The sequence below is a fragment of the Nicotiana tabacum genome, chromosome 19 (genome assembly GCF_000715075.1).
Source record: "Nicotiana tabacum cultivar K326 chromosome 19, ASM71507v2, whole genome shotgun sequence".
Classification (NCBI taxonomy): domain Eukaryota; kingdom Viridiplantae; phylum Streptophyta; class Magnoliopsida; order Solanales; family Solanaceae; genus Nicotiana; species Nicotiana tabacum.
Window position 1 is genome coordinate 43,498,758 of NC_134098.1, and position 12,683 is coordinate 43,511,440.

A 12,683-nucleotide genomic window follows, 5' to 3' on the forward strand; every position below is an offset into this window, starting at 1 on the left:
GGTGTATTAGTAATGCTTAGAATTAGTTATGCTGGTATTAGTTATGTGGAGATTATTTCTTATCCACTGTTTGGTTTGGTGTATTAAAGCATTGCATAATTTTTAAAAAATAATTGATTGTTAACAAAAATACTCTCCAAATTTTTTTAACTTTCTACACTATTTTTATTGCAACAGATTTTTATAAGTAAACTAATAGTGGATTCTTTCTCATAACTTCGGAATTTACTTCAAAAATCCTAAAAGAACGCATCGTCTTCTTCATCACGTAATTCACAAACACAACTTCTATTTTTCCTTTCTGAACCATAAGCCTCCTCACAGTAGTAAACCTAATTGGCTCCATTGTATTATTATATATCACCAATTCAACCTTTGGATCATATCTTTAAATTAAGATGATTATTCATTACACCAAACACGCCCCGCCCCTAACTCCTAGACTTTATAGTTACATAGAAAACGAAAAAAGAAATTCTTTAAACAATGAGAAGTAACATCTACCTCGAGCAAAAGGTTGAAGCTTTGGTTCTAGTCATTTTGTGGGAGTTGGATCACTTCTTGTAGAGAAAGATGTAACATAGCTAGTTAAAATAAGGGCATTAGAGTAATTTCTTACAGTTGATTAGTTAGTCCCTAATGGCTACTTAAGTTGTTAATGTCAGTTAATTAGAGATGGAACTAATCCTATATATATCTCTAATCTTTATACATATGGGTGTAATGCAATGATATACAATTCTCTCATTACATGCATACTTCTCCTTCTCTCTATTTCTCTGCTTCTTCCTTCTTCTTCTTCAACTAGGTAAGCACCCATTATCAGTTCATGGTATCAGAGCAGTCAAGCTAAACTATTAAGCTTGAAACTCGATTCTTCATTTCCGCAATTTTTAAAATCTTTAATCAATTTTTCAATTTCTTCAAATTCTTGAAGAAACTTGGCTATGGAGATTGATGAACAACCTGTTCCAGTTGGGAGTCAGACTTCAAATTCTATGTCACGGCCTAAACTGCAAGGCCGCGACGGGCACCATGTGCCTTACTCAACCGAGTATCAACGTAATATATCTTTCTTATCATACCATTATGGGTAAATGGGCCAGAAGGGGCGTCATAAGATAACCAGAATAAAACAAAAGGGAATACTCGACATAGGACGACCCAACGTGTAATACAAACTTATACAAATGACATACGGGCCTATAAGACCAAAATAATCACTCGTACACTGAACATAGGCCGACAAGGCCATACAATCTTTCATATACATGACATCTGTCTACAAGCCTCTAAGAGTACATAAACGGCACAAAGGACGGGACAGGGCCCCGCAATACCAATAAATACATGTCCAAAGCATACTGACCAAATAAGTAACTACGGAGCAAGTGGAGTGTACCAACACCTTTTGCTGAGCTGATAGCCTACTAGGAGGACTCTCAACCTATCTATCAGGACCTGCAGGCATAAAACACAGTGTCCCCGGGCAAAAGGGACGTTAGTACAAATAAAGTACCAAGTATGTAAGGCATGAAAAGCAGTATATAATAGACATAAAAAAAACATGGAGTAAAAGACTCAACCTGTAAGTCTGAATAGCTCTGTGAATCATGAGATATTTCTAATGTCATGCATATATTTATAAATGCCATACCATGCATAGGTATATGGGTACATAACATAATCAAGCCTCTGAGGGCATCCCATCATATCATCTCGGCCACTATGGGCGAAATTATCAACGTATACCAACTGATCAGGTGGTGGTGCGTATGTAATGCCATAACCTTTTCCTATATCCCATATACACATAATATATGCATATATAACGCCATCTGGTCATGGGTCAATATATATAACCCACAACTCAAAAATAACCTACTACAATTCGGGACCTTTAATCCAACAAAAACCCCCAATATACCATAACACACCCAATCAACAAGTTATCAATTAGCTTGAAATTCCATAAGAGGGGTTATATGTAACACCCTAGACTTTAGATAGTGTCCCACATAGGCAACAACGCAAGAGGGATGCTAGGTATATTAATTAACAAGCCATAGACCCTAGTGATGTGTTTTAAACCCGTGAGGGCCTAGGCCTAGAGCGGACAGTATCACTAGTGGGCTGGGATGTTACAGCTTCCTTTATATTTAAAAGCTTAAATACAGAAATTATGAGTTTTCTTAACCATGAATTACCTTCCAAAACTCAAACTACAAAGAAAAAGAGAGGCTGTATAGTGATACTTATGTCATAGGGATCGTTCTAATATTATCGCTTCTTGATTTCGTGAAAGAGATGTTGATCTTGCTTGGAATTTCTTGGACCAGTTCTTGGAGAGCTTAAGAGTTTTTTTGTAAGTATTCTCTGTATTTTGACGAGATATAAGGGGATAAGACCACTTATAAGCCCACCACCTCAATTCTCCAAGCAGGTGGGTAAGTTGTCTGCATGGCTGCTTGAGCAGTGCAACATCGGACACTTGTATCTGTCTACTCCGATATCGTATTGACAAATAATTTTCAGCGTTAGAAATTAGACACATGGGGATTTAAATTCATATAAATATCTCTCTGTAACTCTCAATAGATTGGGAGAAAACTGCCTCGTAACTTGGCCTATAAACCTGCCAATTTTTCCGAATTGCGGCGACGTGACTTGGCGACCCTACTTTAGAAATCCATATTTCTCTACCCCCGATGTCGTATGAATAAATAGTTTGGACCTTTGGAAACTAGGTTCCAAGACCTTAATTTTGGTATGAGCTATGTCCCGAAATTATATCATAAAGCTTACGAATTTAATTTCTCAAAACGGCTCATTACAAGGCAATTCTTAACTCGATTTTTCCGTAAGTTAAATCCAATTTTTTCCAAACTTTATATTTTATATCCAAACATCATATATAGTCATATTATGACTTTACACTCATTTAAATTATGATTAACATGTCTCATTCATCCTAACTTACTTAACACTTCGATAAATCTTCATTAGCCTTGTAGAAGGATTTCATCCTTCTTGAGTTTATATCAATTGACTTACGACGTACTTTTACATACGAAAATATGGGGTGTAACATCATTCCCCTCTTTGGAACATTCGTCCTCGAATGTTGTCCGATGCGCTTATTATTTTGATAACCTATAGCTCTTAAAAATACTTTATTACTCTCCTTACCATCTAGGCAACTGTTCTGTGAATAAATCCAAATGCCAAGGCATTCCCCTCTTTATGCCTCTTTCTCACACTACGACTTATGATCGGAATTCTTCCAATCTCCTAACTGTTGCTACCGTCCGTCATGCAGCATGTACTACTCTGACCTTGTATGTGCACCTATGCGACTTTTCTCTCCTTTTTCCTCTAGTTTTTAGCCTCTAGGCCTCACTTTGTGAACATATACAGAATTATGATAAGCTGTCCCTCTGGGCATCTATAGGCGTACTGAAGTTCTTCGCTTGGTACTTTGTCGAACTTGCGACTATTGTTATATCTTGTTTCCTAGCCTTGGATATCCATGCTTATGGTTTTACTAAATCTAGGTAGGTTATACTATATCATAATACTTACTTCAGTTTATTATTATCGAGGTCTGCTAACCAACTCCATATTACTCTCTCACTGCTTATCCTATATGTATAAATCTAAGTCCTTTAATGCTTCCTTATTACTGTTCATCTAAAGAAGGACATTTTAATCTTCTCTCATACTTTGGAACTTTTATCCATCTATTGGTGATTCACATTAATGTTGATCCATAATCTACCGCTGATAACTTGAAACCTCTTACGTAATACATTATCATTAGGGCTCAAGTCGCATCAGGGAACATTTGAAGTGATTTTCCTGATCCACCTAGGGACGATACTATACTTCAATCGTATTTTCATAGCATCCCAACGTGATTCATCTTATGGGGTATTCTAATCATGTGCAATTTATGAAACCCCTTTTCTTTAAATCATTACTCAATCAAAGGCATAAATGTCATCCTCTTATCTATCACAGTTACACCCTTATTCTACTACCAGGCAGCATTTCATCTCTCATAATTGTTCCTCGTCCTACACTCCTCCAAGTTCATTCAGGCTATACCGAGCTTTCTATAACTTACGGAAACTATTAGCTCTCTTGTTTTGATGGGCTTACTCCCGAGGCCTTACCTATTCTTATCACCTTCTTACCCACCTTTTCTTATTCTTACTCCTATCTACCTAACACATTATCACTCTACCATACTTTAGGTTGCGACCTACACATATCTATTTATACTACTCGCAACCTTCCATTAACTTGCTAGCACCATAGATTTCCTTTCGTACCTTCTCATTGGCCTTTAAACATAAGCAATTACTATTTCTGGTCGTTCTACCACTTGCTGCATGAATGCTTGGCTTATCTTAGTACCCCCCGAATACTGGAATTTCTTGTAACTCATATGATCTCAAATATCAATTTTGGTTTTTACTTCCCGTTCATTAGCCATGATAGGTGCCATTTTTTTTTTGGAGTGCATACAATGTTGTAGTAAGACTATTGATACAAGATCATTTCCTCTTTAGGACACTGTGCTTAGGTTGAAGACTTCTTCCTTATTTCCTCAGCTAGTCTTTCGTTATAGTACTTAGGGGAGACCCTCTGACTCTTGTAAAGTTGTGAGCTTATTACATCGTATACCCGACGGAATTTTTTATGCTCTTACTCGCCTATAATTATCCTTAGTTACTTACCTCCGCACCATTGTGCTCATAGTGTAGCTTCTAAACTGAAATTTAAATTGTCTCCCTAGTGGCACTCTCTTTTATTTTCGTAACACTTATACGGTGCCTTTATCTACACCAACACCTATATGAATATCTCTCAAGGATCACGATGTCATATCTATGAGACTAAATTCACTATGTTGGGGTTCACTACGTTTATTTTGCATGATATGCTGATTTTTCTGTATCCTCTTGTCTAGCCATAACTAGGCTCTTCCTAAGTCAACTACTAAATACTCTTTGGTCCATTCTCATATGTATCTTCCACGTAATCTCTCTTGGGATATGTCCTTTGTCTTAACATACCTCTTGCACTGGCTCCTGATGTATCAAGTGTCCACTCGCACTTATTTATCAATAACATCCTGGCCGGGAACTCCTAGTGCCTCTCCCTGGCGCCGTACTTGCATAATGTTCTGGAGTCGCGATATATTTGTAGGATCTGAATAAATGCAACCTCATCCCTTTCGCCTTTTTACCACATTCTTCCTTTGTTATTTCATAGTTACATAAACCACTTAACTCCGACTTAATACCACACCATACTATATTCCCCCCTTTAGGGGAGTACTAAGATTTAGCACTACGACGATTTACCTATAGATATTTTACCTCTTTATCTTTGGCGTCCTTTCACATCATCAATGATCCTTACTCGCCTTATGGTAACCCTTTTGTATCAGGGATAATTGAATTCCTTATGCGCAAGGGTGACGCCTAGTGTAACTGGAACACTTAGTCGTTTAAGTTTAACTCTGCTCACAGTGCTTGCTTTAGGGAAGCGCCTTTCTGAATGAACTTTAAAGACCATTCTTCTGTTGTCTATTCTATTATTGCTGGAACGCGATCTCTGAAATTCTCACGATGCCTATTATTATCAAATCCTTCGGTCCCTAATTCATGTTCAACTTATCTTGTTCACTAGCCCATGTTGATTTCTATTACTCAGGGGGTTTAGCTTTTCCTTTCGGTAATCACATTCGAGTCACCAACTCATTTCTCGAAGTGAGGGTATGACTTTACGGCTTATATAGTTTTATTGTCTCAAGGACTGTCACCTCTTGTCTTTTTCTTCACTTGACTATAGACTTTGTCATGTCATATTTTGATTTACCGTTATTACCCATTTATTACCTCTTACTCATAATGCTTCATTTACTCTCTTCTTATTCTCCGACTAATATTTCTGTCTATCATTTTATTTTAAAAACTTCAACAAAACGTTCTTTCACATTTAGCTCCCCTTGCTTCATCTCACTGGATATTTGGGACGCCTAACATTTTATTTTATTTTTTACTAGGGGCTGGAGTCATGCTAAGGTAAATATTTATCCCTTCTAGGATCACACTGCCTATCTTCTGAAATTTTTGAATATTCTAGTATTTATATCTGATTGTACTATTCTAGAGTTCATCACCTTGGTGTCTCACAAGGAGATCTATTACCACATTGGCACTATCTTTGGAAATGTTAGCTAATGATAACAATCCATCCACAATTTTGAATTACTCTAACCCCAGCTAGATCTTGATATCCCATCCTTCTCTTAAACTATATCTGTTAACTCCCATAGGGCATAACTGAGATGGGTGTGGCCAATTGTATATATCTCTGTTATTGTTGAAAGTAACTCACAATGCTTATATTTTTCTGTCTGAATTATAAATACTGATAATTTTCACTAACTAGGTACCCCGCACCCTTCTTCACCTTGCTTCTTTATCTTGTTGCAACTTGTATCTTCCTTCTGATACTCTTATTGATTTTTACCATACGGGTGGATATATTCATGCATTGGGGCTCCTTATCATGAAACTTACACGTCTTAGTACACACATGATCTGCTGAAGACCTCATATTTACTCATCATAAGCATGATGCAAAATCGAGTTCCTCTGACTAAACTCTTCCACAGCCACATTCAATCTCTTACCAACTATCTTTGGGATGTAGGTATCGTTGTATTACGAATAAAGTAGAATTTAGGAGTTTGAATTCTTACAACTGAGCTCTACCACACGATCTAGAGTAAGAAGAAAGAGTGACAATCCTAAATGCCCTGTAGCCTCCTACTTATAAGTATGGTGCACAACACATCCATAAACAAGACTCTACTAGACACGGTTTGTAGACTCCCTAGGATATAACTGCTCTAATACCACTTTTGTTACAACCCAAACTGCAGGGCCGTGACGGGAACCCAGTGCCTTACTCAACCGAGTACCAACGTAACATATCTTTCTTATCATACCATTATGGGTAAATGGGCCAAAAGGGGCATCATAAGATAACCAGAATAAAACAAAAGGGAATACTCTACATAGGACGACCCAACGTGTAATACAAACTTATACATATGACATACGGGCCTATAAGACCAAAATGATCACTCATACACTGAACATAGGCCGACAAGGCCATACAATCTTTCATATATATGACATCTGTCTACAAGCCTCTAAGAGTACATAAACGGTATAAAGGCTGGGACAGGGCCCCGCCATACCAATAAATACATGTCCAAAGCATACTGACCAAATAAGTAACTCCGGAGCAAGTGGAGTATACCAACACCTTCCGCTGAGCTGATAGCCTACTAGGAGGACTCTCAACCTATCTATCAGGACTTGCAGGTATGAAACGCAGCGTCCCCAGGCAAAAGGGATGTCAGTACAAATAAAGTACCGAGTATATAAGGCACGAAAAGCAGTATATAATAGACATGAAAGAAACATGGAGTAAAAGACTCAACCTGTAAGTCTGAATAGCTCTGTGAATCATGAGACATTTCTAATGTCATGCATATATGTATAAATGTCATACCATGCATAGGTATATGCATGCATAACATTATCAAGCCTCTGAAGGCATCCCATCATATCATCTCGACCACTGTGGGCGAAATCATCAACGTATACCAACTGATCAGGCAGTGGTGCGTATATAACACCATAACCTTTCCCTATATCCCATATACACATAATATACGCGTATATAACACCATCTGGCCATGGGTCAATATACATGTATAAATGAATGCAATGCATAATGAAGTAAGTCAGTAAGATCTCTCGGAATGTCATAAGATGAATATGCCTTCGATTAATATCATGACATAAACTTTATCAACTTACGTATTTTTTGAGACCCATGAACAGACGATATAATAATAGGACACATGGGGAATCAAGAACATAGACACTCCTAGTACTTCTAAGAATAGAGTCATTTATGACAGTTGTACATTTACTCGTTTCGTTTGTATCATATGGATCATGCCAAAATGAAATAAGGATAGCCTTAACATACCTCAAGTCATCAATGCAACTCGACAAAAGCTTATGACAACTAGCGCGCCAACCATATAACAAAGAAATACATGTACAACTTAGATGGCGCAAGTATATCACGTATCTCAAACGATAACTCGATTCTAAAATAAAACGGGCAGCATTTCCCTTGATTTTACTGCACCCTCAAGCCTACTATAGGCAAGATAACAACACAATACAACCCACAACTCGAAAACAACCTACTACAATTCGGGACCTTTAATCCAACAAAAACCCCCAATATACCATAACACACCCAATCAATAAGTTATCAATTAGCTTGAAATTACAACGACGAGCGACCAGCCCACTACCCTACCACATGTGACATTTCTCCATGCCCTTTTATCCTACCAAACTCCATAAATCAGCAGCACAATAAGCCAACACGAGTGGACTACAAAACAATCCATTAAAAGTGAAATAAATCGAACTCACGGCTTCCGATCATTGTCCCGTGAGTTCTAACTATTAGGAAACAAATTTATCAACCTCCCTTGATATTTAAAAACTTAAATACAGAAAGTAGGTATTTTCTTAACCATGAATTACCTTTCAAAACTCAAACTACAAAGAAAAAGAGAGGCGGTATAGTGATACTTACGTCGTAGGGATCGTTCTAATGTTATCGTTTCTTGATTTCGTGAAAAGGATGTTTATCTTGCTTGGAATTTCTTGGACCAGTTCTTGGAGGCTTGAGAGTGTTTTGGTAAGTATTCTCTGTATTTTGATGAGATATAAGGGGATAAGACCACTTATAAGCCCACCGCCTCAATTCTCCAAGCAGGTGGGTAAGCTGCCAGCTTGGCAGCTTGAGCAGTGCAACTTCGGATACTTGTATCTGTCTACTCCGATATCGTATTGACAAATAATTTTCAGCGTTAGAAAATAGACACATGGGTTTTAAATTTCATATAAATATCTCCCTGTAACTCTCAACAGATTGGGAGAAAACTGTTTCGCAACCTGGCCTATAAACCTGCCATTTTCTCCGAATTACGGCGACGTGACTTGGCAACCCTACTTTAGAAATCCATATTTCTCTACCCCGATGTCGTATGAATAAATGATTTGGACCGTTGGAAACTAGGTTCCAAGACCTTCATTTTTATATTTGCTATGTCCTAAAATTATATCATAAGACTTATGAATTTAATTTCTCAAAACGGCTCGTTACAAGGCAATTCTTAACTCAATATTTCCGTAAGTTAAATCTGATTTTTCCCAAACTTTTTGTTTTATATCCAAATATCATATATAGTCATATTATGACTTTACATTCATTTAAATCATGATTAACATATCTCATTCATCCTAACTTACTTAACACTTTGATAAACCTTCATTAGCCTTGTAGAAGGATTTAATCCTTCTAGAGCTTACATCAGTTGACTTACGATGTACTTTCATATACGAAAACATGGAGTATAAATTCTGGCCAAGGAATTCTACCTACACTTGCTCCAGGCATTGACTACAATCACCCCTTATTCTTGAGTCTGTCAGATGTAAGTGGTATACAACTTATCTCCCTTCAATTGAATGGTATTGAAAACTATTCTATGTGTTTTAGGTCTATGAAAATGGCATTTTTAGGAAGAAACAAATTGGGGTTGGTCGATGGAACTTGTTCCAAAGAAAATTTCCCAAAAAGTATGTGAAATCACTGGGAAAGGGTAAATGCGATTGTGCTATCTTGGTTAATGAATTCTGTTAGTAGTGGCTTACTTGGTGGTATAATGTATGCTTTAAGTGCTCAAGCCATGTGGAATGACTTGCATGAAAGGTTTGATAAAATAGATTGCTCAATATCCTACAATTTACATAAAAAAATTGCCACCCTAAGTCAAGGAACTGCATCTGTGTCTACATATTTTTCAAAACTTAAAGATTTGTGGGAAGAATTTGAAGCCTTGGTTCCTGCTCCTGGGTGTGATTGCCCAAAATAAAGAGATTTCGTGGTTCACTTGCAAAAATTGAAATTGTTTTAATTCTTGATGGGCTTAAATGATTCCTACAGCCAAGCTAGAAGTCAGATTCTGTTGATGAGTCCTATGCCAACAGTCAATCAAGCATACGCTATGGTGATTAGTGATGAGAGTCAAAAGTCAGTTGCAGCCACTGCTGGTTTACTAGAGACAAATCCCACTACTGTTACTGGGCAATATGATGTGACAATGTACACCAAGACTGGAGGAAATTTTCAGAAGTCTAGGAAGAATTTCAATTTGTTTTGTGATTTTTTCAAAATAAAAGGTCACTGTTAAGAAAATTGTTACAAAATTGTAGGTTATCCTACAGATTACATACCAAGAAAGAAGAATGCCAATACTCATGGTGCATACAATGTGATGTCTGAAATAAGTATGCAAAATAATCAGTTGCCAAAAGGGAACTAGACTGAGAACAACTTATAGAATTCTCAATTGACAGGTAATACAGTAGGTACTACTAACTCACAGAACATGGGGCAGGTGAACAATGCTTCTTTGCTGGGTAACTGCACATTTACTAAAGAACAGTATGATCACATTGTGCAACTCCTAAACAAAAATAACTTAGCTTCTTCTACAGCACCTCCATCAGCCAACGCAGCAGGTATACCATGTGCTTTACTAGCTTCAGATAGTTTACAAGATTGGATAATAGACACAGGAGCTATAAACCATATGGTAGCAGGCCTAGAGTTATTGAACAAAGCCTCCTTAGTTCAAACAAGCCAGCCAAAGAAAGTACATCTACCTAATGGAGAAACAAGTCAAGTCACACCTATTGGAACTAGTACTTTATCAGATCAAAACACAATAACTAATGTGTTTTATATTTCTCAGTTCAAATATAACCTTCTGTCAGTTTCTAAAGTAATCAAGGAACTGAAATGTTCAGTTGCTTTCTTTTCTGATTTTTGTGTATTTCAGGAACTCTTTAGTGGGAGGGTAAAAGTGATTGGTAGAGAAAACAATGGTCTCTACATCCTCAGCGGACAAACAATGCCAGGATGCAATTAGTTTAGCCACAAAGGAAACAGAAGCAAATGAAGAGATTAGTTCAAGTGATACAGATCTTTGGCATAGAAGGCTTGGTCATGTGTCTACTACTGTCCTCAAGAAGTTAGTACCAGTCAAGACACAAGATATATCTGCTAGAATAGACACATGTAGTATATGCCCTTGTGCACGCTGCACAGCAAATAAGGCAACATTTCCCTGTCAGTAGCATTAAAACAACTACTTGTTTTGAATTAGTTCATATGGATTTGTGGGGGCCTTATAAAGTGCCTACTATGGATGGCAACAGATTTTTCTTAACTGTGGTTGATGATTTTACTAGAATGACATAGATATTTCTACTGAGAATGAAGTCTGATGTATGTGTGGTTATACAACAATTTTTTGCCTTTGTGAAAATACAGTTTGAGACAATAGTGAAAATAATTCGAACAGATAATGGGACAGAATTTGTTAACTCAATCTGTGGAAATTTGTTCAACAGTCTAGGAGTAGTTCATCAGAAGACAAGTCCATATACTCCTCAGCAAAATGGAGAAGCTGAAAGAAAACATAGACGCATCCTAGAACTAACTAGAGCTATCAGGTTCCAAGCTAAAATACCTATCAAATTTTAGGGATATTGTATACTTGTTGTTGTTTATCTCATTAACAGACTGCCTAGCTCAGTCATTGATAATAAAAGTCCTTATGAAATATTGTATAGCAGAAAACCAGCATTACTACATCTTAAGGTTATAGGCTGCTTATGTTATACTAAGATAATTCAACAACATGACAAACTAATGCCTAGATCAAGACCATCTGTACATATGGGATATGCTACAGCTCAAAAAGGATACTTATTATATGATTTAATAGATAGAATATTCTTTGAAAGCAAAGATGTTCAGTTTAGGGAAGGTATATTTCCCTTCAAGAACAAGCAAGGCAATAGCCAGTCTATATTCGTTCATCCCAACATAGAAAACTTATTTCACACTACAGATTCAATCACATATCCTACAAGTACTGGAAGCCACATACATATAACTCAACAAGAAGTTCTTACACCACCAGAGTTCACACAAGATCTCACACAGCATACTCAATCTCTTCATTCAGAAATCTTACAGCCAACTACTCAACAGACATCAACCATACAATCACCAATAATTCAAGTATCACAGGTTGTTCCTATTAGCCTTCCAGATCAACCAGATATCAGAAAGTCATGTAAAGGAAAGAAACCACCTATATAGATAAAAGATTTTGTTTCACTGAATGTTCATCAAGATAAACCTTATGCCATATCAAAATTCTTGACCTATGAAAATCTAACACCGAGATATCAAGCTTATTTGACAGTTGCTTCAAAAATTATTGAACCAACCTTCTACTCAGAAGTTGTGAAAGATCCTAGGTGGGTTGATGCAATGAAGACTGGATTGAAGCCTTACAAAACAATCACACTTGGGATATAGTATCATTGCCTGAAGGTAAGAGTCTAATAGGGTGAAAATGAATTTATAAGATAAAGTACAAAGCATCAGGTAAAGTGGAAAGATTCAAAGCTAGGCTAGTGGCA

At 37.0% G+C, this 12,683-nt stretch overlaps 1 protein-coding gene across 1 annotated transcript; it reads left to right on the forward strand.

Moving 5' to 3' along the window:
• Positions 1 to 9,811: 9,811 nt before the first annotated feature.
• On the forward strand, positions 9,812 to 11,037 carry LOC107777386 (uncharacterized). Its single transcript, XM_075239037.1, has 5 exons — positions 9,812 to 10,038; positions 10,129 to 10,343; positions 10,398 to 10,472; positions 10,542 to 10,889; positions 11,027 to 11,037. The coding sequence occupies exons 1-5, from the start codon at positions 9,812 to 9,814 to the stop codon at positions 11,035 to 11,037; spliced, it is 876 nt and encodes a 291-aa protein (XP_075095138.1).
• The last annotated feature ends 1,646 nt before the right edge of the window (positions 11,038 to 12,683 follow it).

Bases quoted from the DNA above. Each gene is read 5' to 3' on its own strand.
- LOC107777386 (XM_075239037.1), top strand. From the start codon at position 9,812: ATGAATTCTGTTAGTAGTGGCTTACTTGGTGGTATAATGTATGCTTTA. The intron at 10,039-10,128 runs GTGTGATTGCCC...TGATTCCTACAG, and splicing joins GCCTTGGTTCCTGCTCCTGG to CCAAGCTAGAAGTCAGATTC. The intron at 10,344-10,397 runs GTGATTTTTTCA...ACAAAATTGTAG, and splicing joins GAAGAATTTCAATTTGTTTT to GTTATCCTACAGATTACATA.